This window comes from Micropterus salmoides, unplaced genomic scaffold (assembly GCF_014851395.1).
Source record: "Micropterus salmoides isolate LMB-PRFRI ecotype aquatic unplaced genomic scaffold, ASM1485139v1 Ms_hic_scaffold_21, whole genome shotgun sequence".
Taxonomy (NCBI): domain Eukaryota; kingdom Metazoa; phylum Chordata; class Actinopteri; order Centrarchiformes; family Centrarchidae; genus Micropterus; species Micropterus salmoides.
This window is the reverse complement of record NW_024041262.1, coordinates 9540013-9566450: the sequence shown is the minus strand read 5'-3', so window position 1 is coordinate 9566450 and position 26438 is coordinate 9540013. Positions and strand designations below refer to the sequence as shown.

The window sequence follows — 26438 nt, the reverse complement described above, 5'->3', positions numbered from 1 at the left end:
GGTCACTGGATGGTGTGGACACAACACAGCCTCACAGACGGCATGCCATCAGTACACCTGTCTCGCTTCATGTGTAGACATCACTATAGTGTAGATTTATTTGACCTTAATTTTTTAATTGTCCAGCCTCAAAGGCCTCGACAATCTAGATCTTCCAGATTGGTTGATAGTCCACTTTGGACTGAAGCATCAGCCACACACACACATCTTTGTACAGTCTTGACACACACACAATTGTGGATTTTTGAATATTGTCATTCACATTCTGCATTAGGCTATACATCAAATTAGATTAATTTTGCTTGTTAGATTACAGGTTTCTCGAGGACGAAAAAAGAGAGGAACAGTCCAAGCTCCCAACAATATTTAAAGAACTAAATGACGCCCACCGAGCAAAAATCCCCTTGACTGAAACTGTCAACCATCTACATTGTAAAGTGAAGGCCAGTCAGCCGACCCTTAATAAGCTGAGGTCAGCAAACTGGAAATATATCAGCAGCGTTTTGTGTGTGTGCCTCTGATAACTGAGCCCTAGAAATAAAACTTTTTTTTTTTAAATCACTCGAAGAAACGGAGACGGCATATCAACAGAGAAGTTGCCTGCCTCAGGAAAATGTTGAACTTGTGTTTAAGGAGCCAGCGGAATGACACTAAGACAAGGAAAAAAAGTTGAGCTTTTATTCAATGAACAGGCAAGAGAGGTGCACAAATTAAAAAAACAGCAAAAAGAAACTACCCTTCTGCTTCCAAAAGGCAGCAAAGCTGGCAAAAGAGAGGGTACAATAGTGGATTAATAAAAAATGTCCCCAAGCTGTGACAGAGGGTGTAGAAGACTGACAGCCACCAGGCCTCCCAGATGAAAATATCACATCATCTGTGCATTCCTGTATAGGTGACATGATATCAGCATCCTGGCAGCCACATCCTTGTACGTATGCAGTGTCATACATGTGAGGCCGTTTGTGGATGATGGTCTCCCAGCAGTTGATATCTAAAACGCTACTAAAATTGTAAACCATCTCCAGTAAAGAAAATCAGTAGTCTCCCATGACCCTCCTCTGCACAACAGCACCATGTCTTGGATCAGTGCAGTAAACGTAAACAGTGGCTCAGTGGTTAGCCCACTTCTTTCTGTGTGAAGTCTTCACGTTCTCCCCGTGTCTGCGTGGGTTTACTTCAAGTACTTCAGTTTCCTCCCACACTCCAAAGACATGATATTTGGAAACTCTAAATTGCCCAGAGACCAATGGGTCAAAATGAAATAAATACAAGAATAACAAATAAATAAAGTTGAAGGTTTTTTTGTATTTCCTGTAATACCTTGTGCATAATTACAATGACTGAGCCTGATTTCCTTTGTATACTATGACGGGTGGAAATAACAAATAATTGATAAAAAAAGGAGGTGATGACAGTGCATGTGAATTGAAAAATAAAGGGGTTAAAATGGATGTGAAATGAAAAATAGAGTGATAAATATTCAAGTGATTTGATTAATTTTTATTTGATTAATTGATTTGATTAATTATTAATTTGATTAAAACAGTAGTGATAGCATGAAAACATAACCATTTTTATTCATCATTCACAAGCCAAAATTGGCATTCATCATTTAAAGCATGTACCCTCAAGGGTTAAAGTAACAAAAAGCTGATAATAAAATGGAGGTGATGAAAATGCATGTGAATTGAAATACAGAGTGGTTCCATTTAAGGTGGATTGAAATATAAAATAATAAATTGTCAACTGATGTGATAAACTTTATTTACGCTCATCGTTCACAACACCCTGCTACTTCCTGTTGAAACTGTCAATCATAATCCACGCCCCCCCCCGACGAACTGATCGAGGTTTTGGCTCTCAACGTACGTCGCTGGAGCTGGAGCGAGCCCAGCTGACCGGAGGAACATTATGCCATGCTCTGCTGTTAATTGTACGACAGACTGCCCAACAAGCCACTGCCCCAGTTGTTTCGGTGAGTGAAATTGCAGCATTTCGTTTATGTGTTAGCGATAACTAGCAGGTATCGTTGTCGGCATAAATAGCATGTTAGCTTAGCTCGTTAAGCTAATTAGCGCAGGTTCGAGCGAGTTTTGAAGTGTTGTGCAGAGTTCTGCCTGTGCGCCGAACATCGCCTGCACCTCCAAGCAGGGGCGGACTGGGACAAAAATTCAGCCGTGGCACTGTAGCCACGCCAGCTCACCTTACCACGCGTCCCCACGAACACACATTCACTACTTAGGCTAACGTTACATTTGTTTACAGATGGTGAAACAATATAAACAGTAGGCCTACAGGATGTAACAGCAAGTGCGTCACTTTGTGTTGAAAAGAGCTGGTGACATAAGGTCTGAAAATAGGGGTGTGATGAAAGACTTTGGTCTTTGGTAGAACAAGACGAGAAGATATTTTAATACTATTTTGAATAGTATACATGAATAAAAATATTACTCACTAGCCTACTTAATTCTGCTCTCCTTGCCTTCACTAACATTTCCACACACGCACGGAACATACACCTCTGCTGCAAACACAGCAGCTTGCCCTACCTCTTTCTTTTTCTCTTTCCCTGTATTTGTCGGCCCTGTTGAATTTCTTTATCAGCAGTGGGCTTTAATAAAATGGCCGAAATGACACCGCACTCGCGATTTTCACCCGCGATACCGTTTTCACCCGCGGGTGCGCGGAGGCGGCTTGTTAATGGGGAAGCCAACCGAAACCAACATTGTACCCAGTTGCACCTGCACCAGAGTGTTACCTGTTGCTTTACCCGGTCCATGCTTGTGAAATATCCACCTTCTGAATCTTATAACGTAATGGATGATCATTCCTCTGTGTTTCTCTGCAAAATGCTTAAATGGGTCGCCAAATTGTTTTGGGCGGCCCTTAACGTACATCAGCGGCCGCCCAAGTAAAGCTGATGTGTGGGGAAACACTGATTAATATCAATCTGACCGGCCCACCCCGAAACAAATAGTCCGGCCCCTTTGGCATATGCCAGAATTGCCAGGTGGCCAATCCGCCCCTGCCTCCAAGTACTGTTTAAAAACAATATGATATTCATCAGTGGTGATAAATGAGTAGAAGTATATATTTTAGGAACGTGTAAATTCATCAATATTTCATTACACTTATAAAAGTTGCAATAACTGCATTTGATCAGTGAGCACAGCAAAATGTCTGTAAAGGACCTTAAGAGCTGGATGCATAATTCAGCAGAACTGATGTTGTAGGCTGCCTGTCGAGATTTGCATCCACTTTTTTCTCAGCATATATGAGTGTTATCTCCACCGAGGTGCATGCAATTCTAGGCAGGCATAAAAACATGTCAAGTAGTGCCAGTTAAATATAATATATAAGAGCTAAATATACAATATGGAAGTTTAAAAATTTGCATTAAAAAGTCATTGGGACTAGTACTCTTATTTATGGTACAGTTTATTGCTAAAATAAAGAAGTCTTGTTTAAAATAGACATGCATATAATTTTTTTAATGATATTTTGTCTTAATAAAATGTCAATTTTCATTGTACTCTATTGTTACTGTGGCAGGGCGATATTTAAACAGGTCACTATGTGGCGCATAGCGCTCGGGAGTATCTTAAAACTCTTTTAGAGGCAGCGCTGCAGAGTAAATCCTGCAACTTAAATTTTCTGCCTCTTTGTGTCTAAATACAGTTACAGGATTTAAGAGTATACGCCTCCCTGACAACGACCAGTCTAGGGGGGTAATGATAGCAGCATAGATTATTACTCCAGTTTCCAGCAGCAAAAATTAATATATAATAACAGTGTGTTGCACATTGCTATCCTAATTATTGTTACATGCCAGAGATGTCCTCATGCTGAGGCAATCTCAGACACGCTGATCCAGATGTGGCGCACCTGCTGTACAGGATATAAAAGTCCCGGCTTCCAGCTCTTCCCGCTCCTGCAACTTACTGCTTTGCTTTAATTTTTATTCCCCGACACCAGGGCCCTGTTTCAGAAAGCAGGCCTAACAAACTCTAAGCTTATCCCTGAGCTATCAATACATTTTATTCAGTCCAGCTCATTCATCATTTACCAGACTGGAATTTCCCTAATGAATGATAAAGTGCTAGAATGCTCCTCTTGCCCATTGTATTTTAAATAGGAAGGCTATATTTACTCAGCTGTAACCTGACGGGACAAAGTGCAGGTGGCAATAACTGAAGATGAAAATATGGATCAAACAGATCAGACAAAAGTTTGTAATTTGTAAATTCACAGTCTGACCCAGTAGGCTATTAATTTGTCTGTAATAATCAGTAGTAATTGTCTATAGGTACAAACTGAAATTCATACGTCTATTTTACATAAAGAAAAATCTTGCTCATTTTGTAGTCAAAACACTTTCAAAATCTCATAAAATAGGCTACTTTTATTTGTTTTAGCTCCAGTCAGTGCAACTTATCACAATTTGACAGTTACTTGTTCATTGATCAGTTACAGCTTCATGGACCTAAAGATAAGTTTGATTTAAACAGTGATTACTGCAGTTGTAGCCCACAGTAAGTGTTTCAGTGCAACGGTTAATAACCTAACAGCTGCCTTAATGTCAATAGCGTCAAAAGAACAGTGCAGCCTATAGATTTTAATCTAAGGATGAATCCCAATGACCAGAGATCACTGTCTGTCCATTTCAATGACAAGTTGATCATAAAAGCGGGGAGAGTTAGCTTCACAGCATCAGTTTCCGGAGTTACTGATCTAGGGTTTGTCTGATTTCGGTCTCTGAAACAGAAAACCCAGAGTTTCTCTCATCTCTGGCTCAACATACTCAGAGCTTTCACAAATTCTGCTTTCCGAAACAGGGCCCTGAACACTACTGATTTAGGACACTGGGTTCCTATCCACAAGTTCTATCATTATAATTACCTTATAACACATAATTTCAAGTCATTCAAAACAACTTTTACATTTATATATTTTTTAAATTTTTGTTTTCATGGATGAAAGATTGATTTCAATTTGTTGGACAGTTGCTTGTGTATTGAATCATTTTGTTGTATAAAAGTGATCAGACTAAATATACTTATAAAATCACATTCTTCATTTATCATTTGTCTATGTTGAATGGAAAATATGGCAGTTGACAACTGTAAATTAAAGGTTAAAAGAACATGCAACTGTAGAGCCCAGACAAACTAAGAAACGGCTGTCACACACCTAATTTCTTGCAATTTTATCCAGCTAAGGAACATCGCCCAATTACAGCCCAGCTACCGATGCTGAGAAAAAAGTGGATGCAAATCTAGGCAGGGTTAGGGTACTCATCTGTTCTGCTGAATTATGCATCCAGCTCTTAAGGTCCTTTTCAGACACTTTGCTGTGAACACTGATCAGATGCAGTTATTGCAACTTCTTGGGCATGTTGTACAATTAACAGCAGAGCATGGCATAATGTTCCTCCGGTCAGCTGGGCTCGCTCCAGCTCCAGCGACATACTGAGAGGATGACGAGTTGAGAGCCAAAACCTCGATCAGTTCGTCGAGGGGCGTGGATTATGATTGACAGTTTCAACAGGAAGTAGCAGGATGAACGTAAATCAAGTTTATCACATCAGTTGACAATTTATTATTTTATATTTCAATCCACCTTAAATGGAACCACTCTGTATTTCAATTCACATGCATTTTCATCACCTCCATTTTATTATCAGCTTTTTGTTACTTTAACCCTTGAGGGTACATGCTTTAAATGATGAATGCCAATTTTGGGTTGTGAATGATGAATAAAAATGGTTATGTTTTCATGCCATCACTACTGTTTTAATCAAATCGACTTAAAATTGATCAAATTGACTTAAGTATTTGTCACTCTATTTTTCAATTCACATCCATTTTCATCACCTCCTTTTTTATCAATTAATATTTATTACCCCCCTCATAGTATCCACCTCTTCTAAATACCTGAATGGCAGACAGACACAGTTACCCACTAGCTGGTAAACATAGCATATGACCTTTTTAGCACCTTTTAGCGCTGTTTTCGGTCTTCGCCTAACTCCTGCGGCTTTACAGGAGTTAGTGAAGGCCAAAAACAGAGCTAAAAGGTCATTGGGTGGACAAAAACAAGACAAATACACATTAATATTGCACCATAACAGCAAGATGTGTACACAACTGTTTGCTGACAAGTTCGCCATATCTGCTGCCCTGAATCAGTTTTGATGTCTTACGCAATTCTTTGTAGGCTATATTAGCAGTTTAACAAGTAGGTACATGTTTCTCTGGATAAGTATAGAAATATGTTGTAAAGTAGAAATATGTACAAAAGAAACACAATTTCAACTTTGTTAAAACAATGAGGTGTTCAAAGTTGGCTGACCAGTAGAGATATGGACAGAAAAGCCCAGTATGATGTTTCAGCTTTTTAGAAAGACAAATGAAAGAGGAAGAGAAAAAGTAGGAGTCAGACTGAGATAAAGTTAAGTGAGGAAACAATGGCAATACTTAATGAAAGAGTGTGTCGTTAAACATCAACCGAAAGAAGGTTTCATATCCTGAAAAAAAGTGGGATTTTGTCTTCTAACTTTAAATGAAATAATGAAGATATATTTAAAAACTAGCTTTTACTATTACTGCCAGTCAAATGGGGTGTTGGACTTGGGGGACAAGAACATATAAGAAAGCTCCAAGATTCAGTGAGAGAGCGATGCATCATGTCCAGTCAGTGGCAGTCAAAGATCAGAGCTGGCAGAAATGGCTTGGAAAATGAGCAGCTGTGTGTCTTTATGATGCCACATCAATCACTCAGCCATTCTCAAGCTGTGTCTTCTCTGTTCTTGGATTCTTCCTGTTTGTTCTCTCTGAGATACAGTGAGGAAAATAAGTATTTGAACACCCTGCTATTTTGCAAGTTCTCCCACTTAGAAATCATGGAGGGGTCTGAAATTGTCATCGTAGGTGCATGTCCACTGTGAGAGACATAATCTAAAAAAAATATATCCAGAAATCACAATGTATGATTTTTTAACTATTTATTTGTATGATACAGCTGCAAATAAGTATTTGAACACCTGAGAAAATCAATGTTAATATTTGGTACAGTAGCCTTTGTTTGCAATTACAGAGGTCAAACGTTTCCTGTAGTTTTTCACCAGGTTTGCACACACTGCAGGAGGGATTTTGGCCCACTCCTCCACACAGATCTTCTCTAGATCAGTCAGGTTTCTGGCCTGTCGCTGAGAAACACGGAGTTTGAGCTCCCTCCAAAGATTCTCTATCGGGTTTAGGTCTGGAGACTGGCTAGGCCACGCCAGAACCTTGATATGCTTCTTACAGAGCCACTCCTTGGTTATCCTGGCTGTGTGCTTCGGATCATTGTCATGTTGGAAGACCCGGCCTCGACCCATCTTCAATGCTCTAACTGAGGGAAGGAGGTTGTTCCCCAAAATCTAGCAATGGCCCCGGTCATCCTCTCCTTAATACATTGCAGTCGCCCTGTCCCATGTGCAGAAAAACACCCCCAAAGCATGATGCTACCACCCCCATGCTTCACAGTAGGGATGGTGTTCTTGGGATGGTACTCGTCATTCTTCTTCCTCCAAACACAGTTAGTGGAATTATGACCAAAAAGTTCTATTTTGGTCTCATCTGACCACATGACTTTCTCCCATGACTCCTCTGGATCATCCAAATGGTCATTGGCAAACTGAAGACGGGCCTTGACATGTGCTGGTTTAAGCAGGGGAACCTTCCGTGCCATGCGTGATTTCAAACCATGACGTCTTAGTGTATTACCAACAGTAACCTCGGAAACGGTGGTCCCAGCTCTTTTCAGGTCATTGACCAGCTCCTCCCGTGTAGTTCTGGGCTGATTTCTCACCTTTCTTAGGATCATTGAGACCCCACGAGGTGAGATCTTGCATGGAGCCCCAGTCCGAGGGAGATTGACAGTCAAGTTTAGCTTCTTCCATTTTCTAATAATTGCTCCAACAGTGGACCTTTTTTCACCAAGCTGCTTGGCAATTTCCCCGTAGCCCTTTCCAGCCTTGTGGAGGTGGACAATTTTGTCTCTAGTGTCTTTGGACAGCTCTTTGGTCTTGGCCATGTTAGTAGTTGGATTCTTACTGATTGTATGGGGTGGACAGGTGTCTTTATGCAGCTAACGACCTCAAACAGGTGCATCTAATTTAGGATAATAAATGGAGTGGAGGTGGACATTTTGAAGGCAGACTAACAGGTCTTTGAGAGTCAGAATTCTAGCTGTTAGACAGGTGTTCAAATACTTACTTGCAGCTGTATCATACAAATAAATAGTTAAAAAATCATACATTGTGATTTCTGGATTTATTTATTTTTTTTAGATTATGTCTCTCACAGTGGACATGCACCTACGATGATCGACCGAGGCTTTATTGGACTTGAAAGTCAGCTTTAAACTGTCGCACTCATTCATAATGTTGCTATGAAGTATGTATCATAAATAAATAGTGTCAGTGTTTTTATAGTAATTGTGTTTTAAATTTAAGAAATTTTTCATAAACCTAGCATCTTCCTGTCCAAACAGACTGTTCCTAAATCCAGCCCATGTCTAGTAAAATTTGAAAACCATTTAATTTTAACAAACATAAAAGACTTTTTTTGCATTCAACAACTTTAGCTTCCATGAGGGTTTGACAAGGCCTCTGCAGCTAAGACATGTGGGTCTTATTGTTGCTGAATGCTAACAAAATATCCATTGCTTTGTATTTGCTCAGATCTTACTATCCTGTGTAGCAGATACTCATTTAACTTAGAATGACCGCAGAGAACCTCGGTATCATATTTCAACTTTTAAGGAAGACCACTGAAAGAAGCCTTCCATGAGGAAACATTGCCTGGGTGAGGCTAATGGAGCAGAAGCTAGCTTCAAAAGGGGTCAGGACAATAGATGTATAATAAGACCTGAGTAGAGCACCAAGCCTTGCTTCCAATTTTTCCCAGTGGCCACCTGCAGAGAAATGTCCCCTGTGGCTCAAAAAGCATTTTCCCCATAGGCCACTATTATAAAAGAGACATCTGCAGAACTGTTGACAGAAAACCTCAAACTGCAAACATGTCAATTATGACTCTTTCCATTATGAATTTATGATCCATGGAGGTTTTACATTTGTGAGAAAACTGATTTTAAATCATCACAATGGAAAGTCTGTAGGCCAAGTGGGAACCTGTGGGACAGTGGGAAGTGGGTTTCTTTCACTTATAAAGACAAACTCTTAACTTTTTACACTTACCACCTTTCACCAATGCTGCAATGATCAACATTTATATACTAAATAAATTAAATCATTATTGTAATGTGAAAGGTGTTGGTCATAGTTTTGAGCCCACTGACGATTATCTACAGTGTTGTGTTTCAGCCACTAGTTTTGATTTTGGGAACTTGGGTGATCTTGTTTGTTTACAATAATTACATCAGTGTCTCAAAATAATATGGCAATGATTCACTGATGTCGCAATTGCACCTTTAATATCTGCCAGTGCTGGTGTTACCAGCTCTGTGTGTGTGCATGACCACAGTGAACCTGTGACAATGGCTGTGTGCCACTTCAGCCACTCTGTGGCCGAGATCCTGAGTTGGACACAAAGCCGGCTTTATCTCTGCTCTCACTGTTGTATCAGTGCTGCCTGGCTTGACGCATTAGCACCGGACTTAGCAGCCCCATACACACACACACACACACACACACACACACACACCAGTACTAAAACAATATATTACACTTAGACTGGAAGCAGGGGAAGATGTGTGTGCATGTGTGTACGTGAATACGTGAATGTGTGTGTGACCATAAAGACACCACTGACTGCCGGGGGAAGTGACCGAGACAGACACATGCTGTTTCTGTTCCCATGTCATGTGGCGCTGTTAGGAAGAAAGTCATATAAGTCACATGATGTAAGGTCTGTGTGTGTGTGTGTGTGTACACGCTAAATTCACGAGTGTGTATTAGATGTGTGTGTGTGTGTGTGTGTAGACAGCCTGAACAGGTCAGACTGGCCTTATAAAAGCAATATGCATCAAAGTGTTCTTTCTGTTTCCTTCTTTCTTTTTCACTTCCTTCTTCTGAATATCACCCCCTTCCTCCTCCTTCACTGTGTGGTCCAGACATGCACACGATCTCTCTCTCTCGCTCATTCTCACTTTCTCTCTGTGTCTACCTCATTTTACTCCTTCACAGAGAGACGGCGCGCTTGGAATGTGGAGAAAGGGATTTTCAAAAGACACCGAGGAGAAAAGAGCCATAAAACACGTTTACAGGTGAATTAGCAGGTTGTTACACGGCAGGACATCACAGACGTTCACACAGGAACAGTGAATGTGGCTGTTAACCATTTGTGCTAGGGCTATGCCATTCAGTATTTATTCGCAGTAAAGCCTTAAAGTTAATCATCAGCTGGTCATATTTCCCCGCTCCTCCTTTACATTCAGGTTAATTTTTATGACCCAGTATGACCTTATTGCTGTCTGCTTTATAGCAAACAGGATTTTCTGTTACAATCCTGCTCTGTGTGGTTGTCTTGACTGTGTGGCAGCTCTGTGGTGACAGCAGGAGTTCGATTAGATTAGATGAAACTTTAATGATCCCTGTGGGGAATCAGGCCATTGCAGCAAGCAAGCACCGATAGTGTACATCAAAGAAAAATGGGATGCAAATAAGAACACAGCATAAGGGGTATATGCAAACATGCAGTTAATATTAACAACACTTAGATAAATTAATATGCATGACAGTGTTTACCTTAGCAGCATTATAATGATTATAAGCATATGCTTATGAAAGAGTCAAATATATTAATTGGGAAAATTGTTACTTTATAAATTGCCACTAGATGATTACAACACAGCATAAGTTTTTAGTTACTGATCCTAGTGTTTAAAGGATGGATTCTTTTTTTTTTTCTGTCTCAAGCTTTTATGAGGCTTTAGTGGTCTGAGCAAATTCACGTGGGGATATTCCAAAGCTATTACAGTAAAAAACTAACTGAGTTTGTGACTCATTTTTAAAGATTTCTATTTTCACTAGACACAAATGGGCTGGCGGTCAAGGGCCACAGACAGGGTAGAGAAATTGGAAAAGTATTGAGAAATGGACTAAAACATAGCGTATGTTTTAGTCCATAGCATAGCTTTTGTGAGGAACATTGATGCTGATGAACATGATGATGTTTAGCAGGTATAATTTTCACCATGGTCACCATCTTAGTTTAGCGTGTTGAATGGGCATTTAACAAGTTTGACGATGGCGATGAAATGTCAACATATCAAGTTCTTAGAATTTATCCTGCGGGGAACATAAACGTTGGTCCCAAGATTCATGGCCAGCCATCTAATAGTTGAAACATTTAACTAAAAACCACAAACATCAAAGTCATGGTGGCGCTAGAAGAAAAGTCAGGGGACCACCAAAGTCAGCAGGATTCATCATCTGGACCATGAATGTACAAAATCTTGCTCCAATCCATTGACTAGATGTTGACATTGCGATGAGACAGTCTAACCAACAGATGAACATTGCCATCCCTAGAGCAATGCCGCTAGCATGGCTAAAAATATAGAGTAGTCATATTTATCACACAGACATTCATCTTACATATACAGTACATGCTGTTGTTGTAATGTTAGCTAAACCGTCTCTGCATGTTTGAATTGTAGCAGCAGCTTTAGCAACAACTTGCTAACCCCACAACTTAGCTAACGTTACATGTTTGGCGTGTCGTCGTTCGCTGTATTTTATGGTATTTGTCATGCTGTTGGATTTCTCCAGAATCTCTTACCCCACCTTTTAAGATTGACGTTTACACTGGAAAAACAAAACCCCATTGCTGTTATATGGCACAAAGCACTTGACTAATTGGGCGAGTCCCAGCAAATCTTGTTTCTCTTCTCTTGTTTCTAGATGTAGTGTAACATCTCACAATTGCCACGTCAGTGACCCACACATGTTAGAATGCTGCATGTATTTTGATGGGAGTGTAGATGTGTTGACAAGTCAATCCACCTGAGAAAAAATGAGTCTGCGCCCTGTGGGGAGGCATGCTGTGGTAACACACCAGTGATTTGTCACCGTGATTTATCTTTGTTGTAATGTGTTCATGGCATAACAATGAGGTGCCATGGGGTTTTAATCTGTGAATTTTACTGCTGAACGATGCTGCACGGAGATTGTAAGGGAAAGCTCTATTACATAACCCTCTTGTTGCAACAGATGATTTACAGCAGCGATCTACGTGTGAACATAACTCGTGTGCAGATAGGCGTCTGCGGGGAACGTGATGTAGTGCCTCTGATGCAGAACTGGATCCATCCTCACTTGCCTGTCGCTGCAGCTGCAGACATCGTTTTTCATATTAGACCCGCATGCTGGCAGTGTGCCTGACATCCTCTCTCTCCTGTTTTCCTCCTCCTCTTTTCACCCCCCTCTCCCCTTCTCTTTAATGTTTCTGTCCTCTCTTACTTACTTGTCCCCTTACACAAACACACCTCTCCTCCTCCATCTCCTTGCCTCTGATCAGCCCGAGTGGTGCAGTGATCTTGCCTGTCTGCCTGGCAAAAAAAGGAACAACAAACATCATTATGACATCATTATTGCCACTCAGCCAACATGTTTGAGACCTCCACAAACAAATGCTCTTAGCTTGGTTGTTAATATATAAACATAGTTTCTCCCCGCATAGATGCTTTATCTGGACTAATCGGCATATTACATACAAAAATAAACTTTGTTTTATAAAACTGGTTGAACAACAAACTATTTTTTTATAACCCAACTACTGAACAATAACAAAATTTTTGATGAATTGCTCTAAATTTCTTCAAACGTTTGGCATTACTATCACCCCAAAAGAGTTTGCCATAGTTATTGATGCCATTCTTGCTGTTGGTATGTGAACTTTGTTAAAAGGGGCTGACAAACCAGTCTGTTTACCATCACTAGACCCCAAGAAGACCTCAGTGGGTAATATGTGCTTGTCCATTACTTGAAGAAACAACAATCCTAACGTACGATCGTTGTTTCAGTAAGAAGTCACCACTACCCCTACTGCTGTGTCCTGCTGGTCTAGATTTGCTGATAACTTGAACTGGGAAAAAAATCTGGAAGTACTTCCTTACTTATAAATTATGTTTCATTTAAAATTATACTAAAAATGTACTGTTTGGTTTCCACAATTTAAGAGTAACAGAAAGCAGAAAGAATTATTCCTCCATCTTTTAATCATTCTCGGAAAGTACCATATCCACATAGCCAAATTTAGTCACTCTAAACCTTGTTTCGAGACCATGAGTGGAACCAACTGTGTAGAGTGTGTGTGTGTGTATTCAAATTCTCCTCCTATTAGTCAGTATGAGAGTACAGCTGCAAACTGCTGTACAGGAAGTGGTTCTAACAATGGTAATGTTCAGATGAAATCATTTTAAATACAGGGTGCACCAAGGTTGTGTTTTATCTCCTGAACTTATTTCTAATTTAAATGCAGATGTGGTAGATATGCAAATGACATGGCAGTTGTGGGTTTAATGCTCAAGGGTAATAATGAACTAGGGAGTTCCTACATTAATCACACCAACCTTAACATGGTGCCAAGAGAGTGCTTTGCTTACAAGGAACTCGCCATCAGCCATAGCGTTGGGCAACAAATTAGGGCCAAGCTGTACTTGAGATTGTAGGTAGTTTTAAATATTTAGGAATGATTTTAGACACAAACTTACATTTTAAAAGGTAAAATAAATAGCTTTGACCTGAGTAAAGAAGTCCTGATAGTTCTTACCACTCGAGTGGAATGTAAAAATTCATCACATGCTAGTATAAAACTTTAGGGGCTAGGAGCAAAAGCAAGCTCACAAAAACAGCCAACAAGATCATATGGAACCACAAACCAGGAGGAAGGCCAAATTAATAGTTCGGGACCACATCCTTTATTTAATGATTTCAAAAACTCCCTTCAGGAAGATGATACAGGGTACCCACAGCAACGAGAAACATCTTTAAGAGATCTTTTATTCCATCCTCTGTCATCTTACTAAACAAATTACTTTTTATCCGATATTAGTGACTGCTGTTGTCTTCATGGTGTTTATTTAAGATATGTATTTATTACTATTATCACAGTACTTTCATTCATTTCCAGGCGCATTTATGTCTTGTTTTTATCTCATGTATTCTAACCCGTGGCAGAGGAAGTGTTCAGGTGTATGCAAGTCCGTGAAGTGTTCCAGTGCGAAGCCAAAGGCAAATTTCCATGTGAGTGGACAATAAAGATGTCAAATCTAAAACAGAGTAAACTATTTAAAAAAGAAACAAATTACACTACAAACTATATAAAGGGAATAATACAACAAGGAAATCAATAAGTAAAAGTCAAAGATTGGACTGATATTGTAGTGTAATTATTTAAAAAACATCCCTGATTGACATGAGCTGTAGTTTGGTTCTCATAAATATAGAAATTGAACACACACACACACACACACACACACACACACAAAAAAAAATCCGGGCATGACGCAACCCCCTGAGCGGAGCAACTGTATGTCATCATCCTCTGGGAGAGAGCTGACCCAGTACAACATGCTGCCTAATGGACACACTGGACAGCAGAGTGTGTTAAAATCATCCGTCTCTTCCACTAAACACTAACAGTACAGTTGGTAAACACATATTGACCTATATCACTGTAGTAAGGTATTGTTATAGTTAAAGACTAAGTCTTTGATAGAGCCCCTCTGTGTATTGGTTATGTAACAGCCCACTGTTATGGATGGGGATTATAGTGAGCTGTTTCAACGCTGTTTCAGTATGTCTCAGAGTATTGTTTCTAACATCTATCATTTACTACTTGTTAGGAACTTACTTTCATTTTGAATTAAATTTCCCATATTAACAAGCTGGGCGGAGAGGTGGTGCAGTGGTTAGCACTGTTGCCTCACAGCAAGAAGGTTGTGGGTACAAACCCTGGTTGCCCTGGCCTTTCTGTGTGGAGTTTGCATGTTCTCCACGTGTCCGTATGAGTTCTCTCCGGGTACTCCAGCTTCCATGCAGGCTAGGTTAATTGGTGTCTCCAAAAAAAATTGTCCTGAGTGGTTGTCTGTCTATATGTGGCCCTGTGATGGACTGGTGAGCCTGTCCAGGGTGTACCCCGCCTTTCACCCAATGTAAGCCTGGCAGTTAACTTAGTAGTTGACTTTCTGTATAAAATGTATGTAAAAGCTGCTTTTTTTGCACATCCAGCATTTTATTTGTCATGTTTCATAACATTCACTCACTTTTAGCTCTGCTCCACCAATTTCTGCTACACTATGTTCTCTAGCTAGTTGCTAACACTTTCTGCTGTTTAGTGTTGGGCAGGTAGTATGACTAAACCCCTGGGAAGTTGGGATGGTGATTGAGGAAAGTTGCACTCAGGGCCACCAAAACTCTTGGGCTGGTGGGGCCCAGTAAATAATTCAAATGCTTAATTGACTTGTTTCAGGCAACACCACTGTCCAAAGATACGTGAGAACATTTTGTTTCTGAATAATGAAGCTCAATAACCATCAGACTGTGTGCGTCCATCCCTGGGTGACTAATACCCTGACAGGTGGTGCTCACACATGCTTTACTGTTATTTGATCTGTGTGCATCTAACATAAACACACACACACACACACACGGTGGATATAGTGTGGGTGGTGGATATAGAGGTGAGTGACTCTTAAAAGTATTTTCTACTAAGGAGAGAAAGAAAGACAAATATGAGGCTTGTGTAAAGCTCCTTAATATTTCAGGTTGGTACACGCACTAAGGGATGAATGAAAGAATAGATGGATGGATGGACGTCTGCCACTGCAGGACTGGTGACGTCAGCAAGTGAACTAAGGACCTAATTCTCTGTAAGCCTGACCTTCTCCTTTAGTGTAAGAGTCTGACATCTATTGGTCAGTTGCTAGAACAACACACTCTAAGATTTTGAGGTTTAGCTCTTCTCTTTAATCCTTAAAACACTTAAACATGTACAAATGGATCCTGAGTTCTGGTTTGCCTCTCTGTGTGATGTGTGTTTGCTCCTCCTGAGCGCGGTGGCCCAGGTAACCTCCACAGTGCCACAGAAACGCAGGTTGATGACAACCCCTTATCAAACTGTAATGTGGTACAAAAAGACACATTGGAAATTAAAAGAGGTCACAGACGAGGCTTATCAAATACACTCCTTATCTGTTTGCACATGTAATTACAGCTGTTATGTTCACAGAGACCAATGTATATGTATGGAGTGATTTTGTGTGTGGAATATAGGTCAGACATCATCTGCTCTGCTGATGTTAGATACTGGCTCCAGGCTTTATTGATGCTACGCTGGCCGGCTACTGTCACATGGAGCCAACTGCCACATTTCACAGCTGAACAAGCCAGTACACTTTGTGCTACCACTATTTTTAGACCAATAATTCACTTAGAAATGCATATTTATGTGTGACTATGACCTTTGAACTCAGCTTTATCAGCATAGCATGTATCTCAATTCTTATAATGTTGGATGGTTTCTGATAGCGGAACTACACTGACTCCTCAGCAGTCACAAATATATAAGTATGTATCGTATACATAGATTTTATCTGATGTACAATAAGAAACAGGAATGTGTTGTTCCATGACAAGTCGGACAGATCTTTCAGTTATTTTTACTTTCAATGAATTACTTTATGAACTTCTATAGCAAGTACATGCAAACCTGCTCTTCAGATGCTTTCAGCAAAAACAAACATTGATACTTTTTACATTAATTACACAACTTCACACCAATTTCACACCTGTTTAAGCTAATGTACTTTATCAAGACTGTGTGGATTTGATCCAAATGGATTGACAAGGGCCTGGCAACCTAAGCAAGCAAGCACACAACTGTCATCACGTTTGAATTCAAAAATTGCATAACCCTTACTGATGTATGGATGTATGTGACATCTTGTTTTCTTCATTGATCCCAGACCACAAGAGCGTTGTAAAAAAACTCAACATACAGAAAATCTCTCATGTGCCTCCATAAAGTTGAGGGAATCTTTTGAGGTGGGTTCTGGCAAGCATTAGGTGATATTGTAGTTTGAGGACAGACATAATTAATAATTATTCAACCAAAGCACAGAGTCTTAAATAAATACAATTAAAAATAGTCTGGAGCTAACACAAGTTTAACTTCGACTCTTTTGTTGAGGTAATTTTCCATAACTACACACTAGGTTGTATTCTTACCAACACAGCAGAAAGTAACTGCCAAAACAAAAGTCAGATCATGTCAGTTTTTCTGACCTCCTGTCCACGCCTCGTAATACACATGACCACAGTCTTCCGTTAATGTTAGCCACTATCCATTGTCCTGCATACGCCCCAGGCTGACAACATTTGCATGTTTTACAGACTCATCTGTTTGTGCACACTATTTACGTCATTTAAAAGTTGACGCCTTCAACAGTTGTGTTAAAGCTACTTTCAATGTCATGATCCAGGACTGGCCAGATGATAACATATCATTCTGATGAGTCTATTTTACTATGCCTCCGATTTAATTTTTTAAGAATCGTTCTGAGAGAATGAAGAACAAAGCCTCCTATCCTGAACTTGTGCCAGGGGGACCAGAGCCTGGATTCAGATTCTGGTTTTGAGCTGCTGCTAGTTTTTAAGCTGGTTTTGATTCATGGATTACATCACTTCTGTTTGAGGATTCAAACAAACACCTTGAGTCCAGCCTTAAAGGCCAGGATGGAGAACCCAGACGATGACATTATGCTCCCTCAGTCACAGGACGTGGGGTTGAACAGAGAAGTCAGTTTAGAACCAGAACAAGAGCAGCAGGATGAATCTGAACCTGACACCCAGCCTGAATCCAACCAGGGAACACCTGAGCCAACAAACAGCCCCCCATCGCACACCGCCATCGAGTTCCGCATACAGCAGCTTCAAAACAGACGTTTCCTTCTGCTAAAGATGCAGCAATTCAGGACGAAGGCTGAGAACAGTAGTGGCAAGACCACAGAGGAAAGTGAGTCAGTCTCTTAATTTGATGACAAAAATCAAACAATTCAGTGTCCTGTGATGCCTTTAAAAGCCAACCAATGTCTCACTACAAACCTTTGTCACAGATTGCATATACAGCAGTGAGCAGTTCAACCAAAGATCATCACGAGGAGTTTAAAAAGAGATTAGAAGAAACTTTTGTGTGGCACAAATAATTTTTCATCTTCTGTGTTAATCATTGTTGATAAACCACTGAGTGAGTCTTTTATTGGCCTTTGTTTGTATTTCAGTCTACAAATAAATGTTTAAAATAAATCATTGTATGAAATTAAAAATTAATTGATTGATGTAAAACAACATACTTGGAGTCCCAAACACATCAGTGATATTGTTAGTTATCAAAATGAAGGGTGAAAATAAATATAAAGCTTTATGCTTTTCCTTTAACTTCCAATCAGTATGTTTAAAAAAAAAAAAAAAAAAAAAGCAATCTGACTGACTTCTTTTCTTTTACTAGTCAATATTATTTTTCAACTCTTAAACCATTATAGCAGCAAGCTAATGTCAACAAAGTTAGCTAAGTTGGTAAAAAAAAAGAAACTTTTTCCCCTTTACCACCATAGTTAAATTAAAACATAATTTATTCTAGTCTTCTTTTTTTATCTTTTACTAGATCATTTTATTAACTTCTACAGTATTTTTGCCAGCATGCTAACACCAACAGTTAGCTGACTAGGACTAGGAGCAATGGGAAATAATAGTAATTTAAACCAAGAAAAAAAAAAATAAATAGAAAAGTAAAACGCATTGGAACTTCATTCATTTAAAGTAATATTTCTTTTGTCACTCTGTTTTAATTCCATGGAGAATGCGTTAATAACTAAAAATGGCTACAAGGTACAGCAGCTGGCCTTAGATCAGCTTAAGGTTTGTTAACTTTTTCTCCCTGTGTTGTGTTGTCAGTAACCAGTGAGGACATCGCTGAAGTGTCTGAGCTGGAGGCGATCCAGAAGGAGCTGGAGGAGCTGCTGGTTAAAAAGGAGGAGTTGGAGAAACATGGAAAAAGCTCCAACCTCAGTAATGGCATCCAGTGGATGGCTATTCTTTATGGCAACCCTGCTTCCTGTTAAAACAGACTTCCTTTTTAAGATAAAGATATTGCTTTATATATCTATAATGTCACTCTGAAAAACATGTTTGAACTGCTCATATTTTAAATCAGGTAAACAGGATGTGCACCCCCCTTTTTCTAAACCTGAGACACCCTGTGGGGGGATCTACATGCTGCCGCCTTTCCAGGAGAACGGTCCATTGGGGGGAGGTATGCCTGGAGAAGAAAGAGCAGTCGTTGCACGTAAGTTACACCACCTCACCCACACATCTAACATGTATATATTCATGCATTCATTTAGGCCAGTAATTCTCTGTCTCTTTCATGGGCAAGTGGAAAGTCTGGGTGAGACGCCAGCTGTCACCAAGTGTCCATCCTGTCAAGAGGTCGTCTTCACAGAAACCCGCAAAAGAGTGGGCGAGACTATGTGGCTAATTTGCTGCTTATGCTCCATGATTGGGTAAGTGGACAGAAATGGGCTGTAGAAATGTTTACCTTGCCAGACAGCTGTGTTGGAACTAGGATTAGTTCAACATTTTGTGGAAAATGCTTTTTTTGCTTTCTTGCCAAGACTCTTATGTCTGTGTGCTGACAATGAAGCAGCCAGGAGACTTTAGCGTAGCTTCGCTTAAAGACTGGACGCAGGGGGAAACTGCTTGCCTGGTTCTGTCTGAAGGTTAAGAATCGGCCTGCCAGCACCTCTAAAGCTCACTAATTAACCCCACAATTACAATAACAATTATATGTATTTTGTTTTAATCTAAACACAAGACAAATTGCAAAAACAACAAAACTCTGGGTTATGTGCTCACCTACCTTTTGGCTGGGTGCAGTGACTTCCTGACTGAACAGATGAGATATGAACAGAATGACAGGACTGCACTGTTTGACACAAAATGTAACAAGATGATGTCAACCTTTGTTCACAACACAAGTAGGTTTAGCAATGTGTCACTTTAATTTAATTTTAAAAGAGCCAGAAAAGTGGTAGCTAAGGGTCTGGTTAAGGAGTTTTAGAGGTGCTACAAGGCAATTTCTTTTACTTTTGGACAGAGCTGGGCTAGCTGTGTCAGACTTTTACCAGTCTTTATGCTAAGATAACAGTCTCCTGGTTGTTCATATTTAACAGACACACACGAGAGTGGTTATCTTCTCATCTAACTCTTGGCAAGAAAGCGCATTTTCCAGAATGTCAAACTTTTCATCTAAATGATCGATTTCAAAACAGAAATGCTGCACAAGAAAGGATTTAAATTTTCAGCTAATGAAATACTACTAATTGGAATCCAATGTGTATGTAACTTTGGGAAGAAGGACAAACACATTCTTCCTCTTCCAGATAACAAGTTGAACGGATAAGCAATGAAATGCACCGTAGTTCAATACACTCGGGGGTTTTGCTTCTACAGCCTTACTTGGTCTGGTGTGACCAGTGGCTAATGTTAGCTAACTTTAGATAGATGTTGCTGTGTAACTGTGATGTGTTTACAGTCACTATTAAAGACTAACCAATTGTTGTAGAGAGCTCAGTGACACCTATTTTGTTGCAAAGATTGAACATCACCCGTCATATCCCTGCTCCCGTCCTTCCACAGGTGTGTCGCAGGCTGCTGTGTAATCCCTTTCTTTGTGGACCGTCTGAGGAATGTCCAACACCAGTGTCCCCATTGCCAGGCACAAATCCGCACCCACCGGCCAGTTTGACATGCAGGATATTATATTAACAAGCCCTGGTGCGATTTGTACATTACTATTACATGGCTTCTGTGCATGTGTGACCATTTCCTGGGATCTGTTTGGGACTCAGCCGTAGCTGTCTTATTTTTCATTTTTTTTACTCCAGTGCTACATTAAGGAAACTTTCTGATTTTGACAAGTTGTTTTACTGTTGACTCCAGAATATCTGCACAACATGGACGGAATTCAAGCTCTCTGTGCCAGATGTAAATACTGTTATTCAAAACACTGTTCACTTCCAATGCTCAATAATATCTAGTTAATGATTCAGATACTAACAACTCCTCAACGCTGCACCAAAGAAATTGATCCATATTTTAAAAATGAGCCATTTTTGCTGCTGTTGTTCAGATACAGCCTACTGGTTTGTCATCAATCTAATGACCTTTGTGACCACGTTCCTTGGTTTAAGCAAGGTATATTTGGGAACACCCATTATCTGAAGGGAAAATGGAAATATGTCGCAAAACATATGCAAATATGGGCCCATAACCTAAACACATCTAACAAAGAACTGTTTTCATCCTACCACAACATGATTCAAATGTAGTGGCTTTCTTGATTCTTCTGTTATTCTTCTGTTCACCAGTTATTTGAAAGGCGAAATTATCCATACTGGTATTGTTGGCTATGTGTTTTATAAAATATTAATTATTTCTGTAAAGTAACTTATACTGAAGCATTCACAGTACACCAAATTTTATTGACACGTAAAGGCATACAGTACTTATATACATCTTTTGGAGTATTTACAAAATAGTCAACCCATGGATGTTACATATGTATAAAAATATGCATTACATCTATATAAATATGTACACAATGTGCAAAACATATGGCATACAAATAACAAGAGGCATGGTATGGACGGTGGAGATGGAGAGGCGACGCGGCTACAATGAAGGATGTAAATCAAATGTGTTTGCCCTGATGTCTGTAAAATACATATTTTAATAAAATGACTTGTACAGAGCTCTGTTCTGAAGTACAGCTTCTCAACCAAAATGTTCACAGGATGATAAACGGCACAGGTGAGGAGGACAACCAATAGAGCGGACGTGAACACAGGGGAGCCTGAGCCAAAACCTGTTAACTCCAATTATGAAAGTGACTGGTTCAGGGAACCTTTAGGGGTTGTTCAGACTGACAGTGCTTCCACAAGCCTCTAATACAAGAGGGTTATTCAAACAAACCCCTATTTAACCACTCAGATATGATGTGCTTTTTAACTTATAAACTGTATTACTCTGTAGTAAAAGCACTTCCATTAATAAAATCAAGGCGGGAACTGACATACAGTACGGTATATCAAGGGAGAGCAGCCATTATTGCTTTTTAGCTGTCCCTGGCTGGCCAGTTAGCAGACAAATGCCAATGGTATGTGGTGTCACATAGAGTGTAAATCACATACATATGTAGACTCACTACAGCCAACAGGTTTGTGTCTGATATGAAAAACAAAATGGATAAAAACTCAAACCAAAAATATACACATGGAATCTTTTACACATTTTACATAAGCATGAAAAGAAGATTGTTTTTTTCTTTTACTTTTCATCCAAAAAAAAAAAGATGGTGAATACAAAAACATGAGAAAATTAACAAAACGTGATAATATGTTCCACTGCCTTTTTTGGCAACAAAATATCAAATTTGACAGCCCTGAAGCTGACAGAAACAAAGACTAAAACACAACATTAACTCGTCATCTCTTCTAGGATATACGTGAATCAACTAGTGATTCTTACTGTTCATCCTATGTAGGATGTAACACAATCTAGAAGAAAAGAAATACAAGCAGGCAGACCAGGGTCCAACCACCCCGACACAACTGAACTAGAGGTGCACCAACCAGAGGTGACCAAGAGAATGAGGCCATCTCCGATTGTGAAAAGAAGCAGGTCTGTGCAGTATTTGGCGCAACTCTTTCAGGTGGTCAAAAAGTTTTGCATTTGGGCACATCCATGTGTCTTGGCCTGTTCTGATGATAAACATGGAACTGCGGCAGTAAGAGCATCACACTTTTTTGACTAGACAATGTTGATATAAAGAGCTGTTAACCAGTCACCACATTATTGCTGATGTGAACAGCAAATCAGCATTACACAGACAGAAATTACATTTATTTAAAATGCAAAAAAACACGGTTCCTTTAACTTTTTTTTCCTGTTAGAACTGACCCTGAAGTACCAACAGATGAAACTGAAAATGTGCCATGAAGCCACAACAGACAAAGAGGCAACGCCCTCTAGTGCCCTTAGACGCAATGACAGAACAAAGTGGTTAAAATGTACTGTAAATGTTCCCACTGGACATGAATCATTTCTAAAAGGATGACAATTAAAAAAGCAATCTTATTTCAAAGTGCCATACAGAATCAGTAACTTAATATTTAGGTTTGAAAAGGTACAGCGAGTGCGATACGATGCAATCCTTTCAAAATAAACATCTAGAATTTACGACGGCTTTAAAAGTAGCTAAGCCCTCTTCACTGTGTAGCACACCTCAAAAGGTGTCAGTGCGTTTTTGTACTGTAGGACACCGACTGAACCACAGAGATTGAAACAGTAAACAGTCATCAGAAGCCTTTTGAAGATTAAAGTTTGGGATATGTCGGTTGGATAGCAAATGATTTGATTTCATAGAGATTAAATGCATTTCTTCAGACAACTTGTGGGTGACGGCTGACAAAGAGCTCGAAGCGGCCCGAGATTAAACGTGAATATAATCGTGCACACGGGGACACAGGAGTACATGCAAAAGACAGGAAGACGAATCCACACACACACACACACACACACACACACAAAAACATGCTTTCTTGCTTTCTAAATATTACTTTAGAATATTCTGATTCCTCCAAATGATGGTTGGTCACTCATTAAATGGGCTGTTAAAAAGAATTACTTATCAGCTACAGGCTATTATTAACTAGCCCGTTTGTTAGATAGTGATGCAGTAATTTCCCACCCTGACTCACACACACACACACACACACACACACACACACACACACACACACACACACACACACACACAGTCCAAAGACATCGTATTTCCTTCATAGAACTTGCAACACACAGATCACCCCTATTATGGATGTGTGTCTGCATATGTCATAAACTGTTTTGTTCCCTTTCCACTGTTTTATGTCAGTTTACGACCAGAAGAGAAAAAAGCTGCCAAATTTGTGAGTAAAGTCCCATTTTCCGATATTTCCAAAATTACATTCAAAAAAGATACTGGGACAACAACTGCAGTATCTCTGGAGCGTTTGGCCACATGATCTTTACGCCGGTCACAGCCGTATTGATCACTTCATATCAACGATCACCTTGGATATGCAGAGTTCACATTTCCTTTTTCTGAGGTGAATGAGGCGCGTCGTCAGATCTCGACGCCTCTTTAGTGCATAGCTCTCACGTAGATGGAGGAGCTTGCTCCTCTCTCGTCATCCGACTTAAGTCGAGTCTTTGTTCTTTGTTCTTTAGAGTCATTGGTTCGTCAGCTCGACCGGAAGGCCGTGATAGGTCAGAAGAGTCACATCTGATACAACATATCAGATTAGTCAGCAAACATTGTGATGTGCAGTATGTGGTAGACTTAACCAGCGTGAACAGAAGCTTGACCTCTTCTCAGGAATCCCTTTAAAACTTGGCTCAGTGACCTGACTGAGCACGTATGGCTTCGAGTGATAAAGGGAACCTCAGACAGACTGCAGCAACTCCTCAAAGCACTCAGACTGGTTTAGTCTAAGTGGTCAGCAGCTGAGGCTGTACTGACATCCTAAAACACTGATGTGCCAGGCCAAGCCTCAAATGCGTTCTTATTGAATCAAATCCCTTCAATGTTTTGATTACACCTATTTTTAATCTGTAGTCTTTGAATGTCACACTGTAACGGCCAGCTTTTGCAACCTAGAGTGGCACAGTATGCTTCAGTGGAATCACACCACATGTGGTTACTGTGCTTATACAGTAAAAAGAGGCAGGGTTCACACTGAAAGCCACCCTTCAGGCTCTGTGTCAGAGAAAGCGAAGTTATATTAGTGTGGTTTAAAAAGAGTATTTACATACAGTCCAAGCTACCAGTATTAATTTGGCTCTGTCTTCATGTCTCTATAAATGATTATTAGAATCATGACATCAGACACTGAAAATGTCTAGTCTGTTTAAAAACCCTTTATCACTAATTCTACAGGTGTCTGTGTTTACTTTAGAGACATTATGACGTTATTCTGGCTGTTCAGCCATAGTAGGCGCTCTTTTGAAGCTGTGCAAACTCCTGCTTGTAGTTCAACTTGAATCAGTGCACTACTGTACAGCGTCCCTTACTGTAGTATAGTGGGAATATTACAGATGTATGGACGTACTGGTAAGATTGATATGGCACAGAAATGCCATGTTTTCTCCTCCTTTTGTGTCCTTATTTAAAATGTTGAAAAATTTGCGTCTATCGGTGCCTTTCTCCTTTTCATCCATCTCTCCCTCCCTTCTGGCTCAGCTGCTTTGCTGACTTGACCGTTCTTTTTCTTTCACCCGTCCCTCCGTCATTCCCAATGAAGCTGCAGGTCATGTGTATCCAGGAAGTCCGTTGGGATCCCCAGTGGTGTGAGTGCACCGCCAGGACCTGGTGGCATGGTGAGGTCCAGCCACTCCATATTGTCCAGGCCCGGGTCAGACAGGCCCATGTTGAGCGAGGACGGGGGCGAGGAGGAATCACAGAAGGACAGGTCTGACGTGTCCATGGGCGAGTAGGGTTGCTGTTCCATCAGCTGGGCCTGCAGCTCCTCCATCAGGCCCTGGGTGCGCGGGTCTGACACTGGCGACGTATCGGCGAGCGTTCGCTCCAGAAAGGCCTCCAGCTGATTGTCTGTGGCCAGCGAGGAGAGGCTGGGCAGGCTTTGGCCGATGAGGGGGCTCAGGGTGGGCGGAGGGGCCACCTGGATCTGTGGAGGTGGTCTGGAGAGAGCGGTGCTGACTGGCAGGGTGGTGATGTTTGCAGTGACCGGGACGGTCTTAGTGAAAGACACCGAAGGGTCCTGCTGGATAAATGGAGTGATTTCTGGAGATGGGGGATGGGGGAATAAACACAGGATTATTAGTGAGGGCTCATTTAAAGACTGGTACTGGTAGTGACTGAGTTTTTTAAAATCACAAAATACAAGTTTGTTCACAGTGTGACACTAAAACCCAGAGACCTATAATATAGAACGTTTGTTTAGTGTTAGCAGCTCCTAAACTCCTTCAACACCAGAACCTTCATGTTCCAAGTTCCTGAAAGCTGAAGTGATTAAACAGATACTTTAACACTATTAATTATATCTAACTCGATCAACTTTCTATCCATTACTTTAACTAACTACTTCAACCGTTTATTTATTACCTTCAGCTAACAATTTAGACTTCCCTGCTCGCTTGCTAACAAGTTTCACACACTTTAAATTACAACAGGAAGTGTTCATGCGTTACAGCTGATGCAACTAATATATATTTTTAGTCAAATCATAATTTCTGGGTTTTTTAAAATTCCTTTCCACATGCCCTCTGGCAACTGCAGAAGTAGCCCCTGGGGTATAATTACCTCTGATTG

General features: G+C 40.3%; 2 protein-coding genes across 4 annotated transcripts in view; one reads left to right on the top strand and one right to left on the bottom strand.

Annotated features, from left to right (window-relative positions):
* Positions 1-1859: 1859 nt before the first annotated feature.
* Positions 1860-21819, top strand: LOC119916522. Its single transcript, XM_038736563.1, has 7 exons — positions 1860-1975; positions 10190-10269; positions 17780-18023; positions 18962-19075; positions 19221-19352; positions 19443-19569; positions 20705-21819. The coding sequence occupies exons 1-7, from the start codon at positions 1912-1914 to the stop codon at positions 20811-20813; spliced, it is 870 nt and encodes a 289-aa protein (XP_038592491.1). The 5' UTR covers positions 1860-1911; the 3' UTR covers positions 20814-21819.
* The window catches only part of mrtfba (myocardin related transcription factor Ba), a 31195-nt gene continuing 26285 nt past the window's right edge, over positions 21529-26438 (bottom strand). For all 3 annotated transcript variants that reach the window (XM_038736560.1, XM_038736562.1, XM_038736561.1), the window contains one exon: positions 21529-25910. In XM_038736560.1, the coding sequence (XP_038592488.1) occupies positions 25396-25910 (515 nt within the window). In that variant the 3' untranslated portion in view covers positions 21529-25395. The remainder of the gene's footprint in view (positions 25911-26438) is intronic.

Coding starts and splice junctions, on each gene's coding strand:
- LOC119916522 (XM_038736563.1), top strand. CDS start 1,912: ATGCCATGCTCTGCTGTTAATTGTACGACAGACTGCCCAACAAGCCAC. Junction 1,976..10,189: donor CCACTGCCCCAGTTGTTTCG/GTGAGTGAAATT, acceptor ACTCCTTCACAG/AGAGACGGCGCGCTTGGAAT. Junction 19,076..19,220: donor TGGAAAAAGCTCCAACCTCA/GTAATGGCATCC, acceptor ATTTTAAATCAG/GTAAACAGGATGTGCACCCC.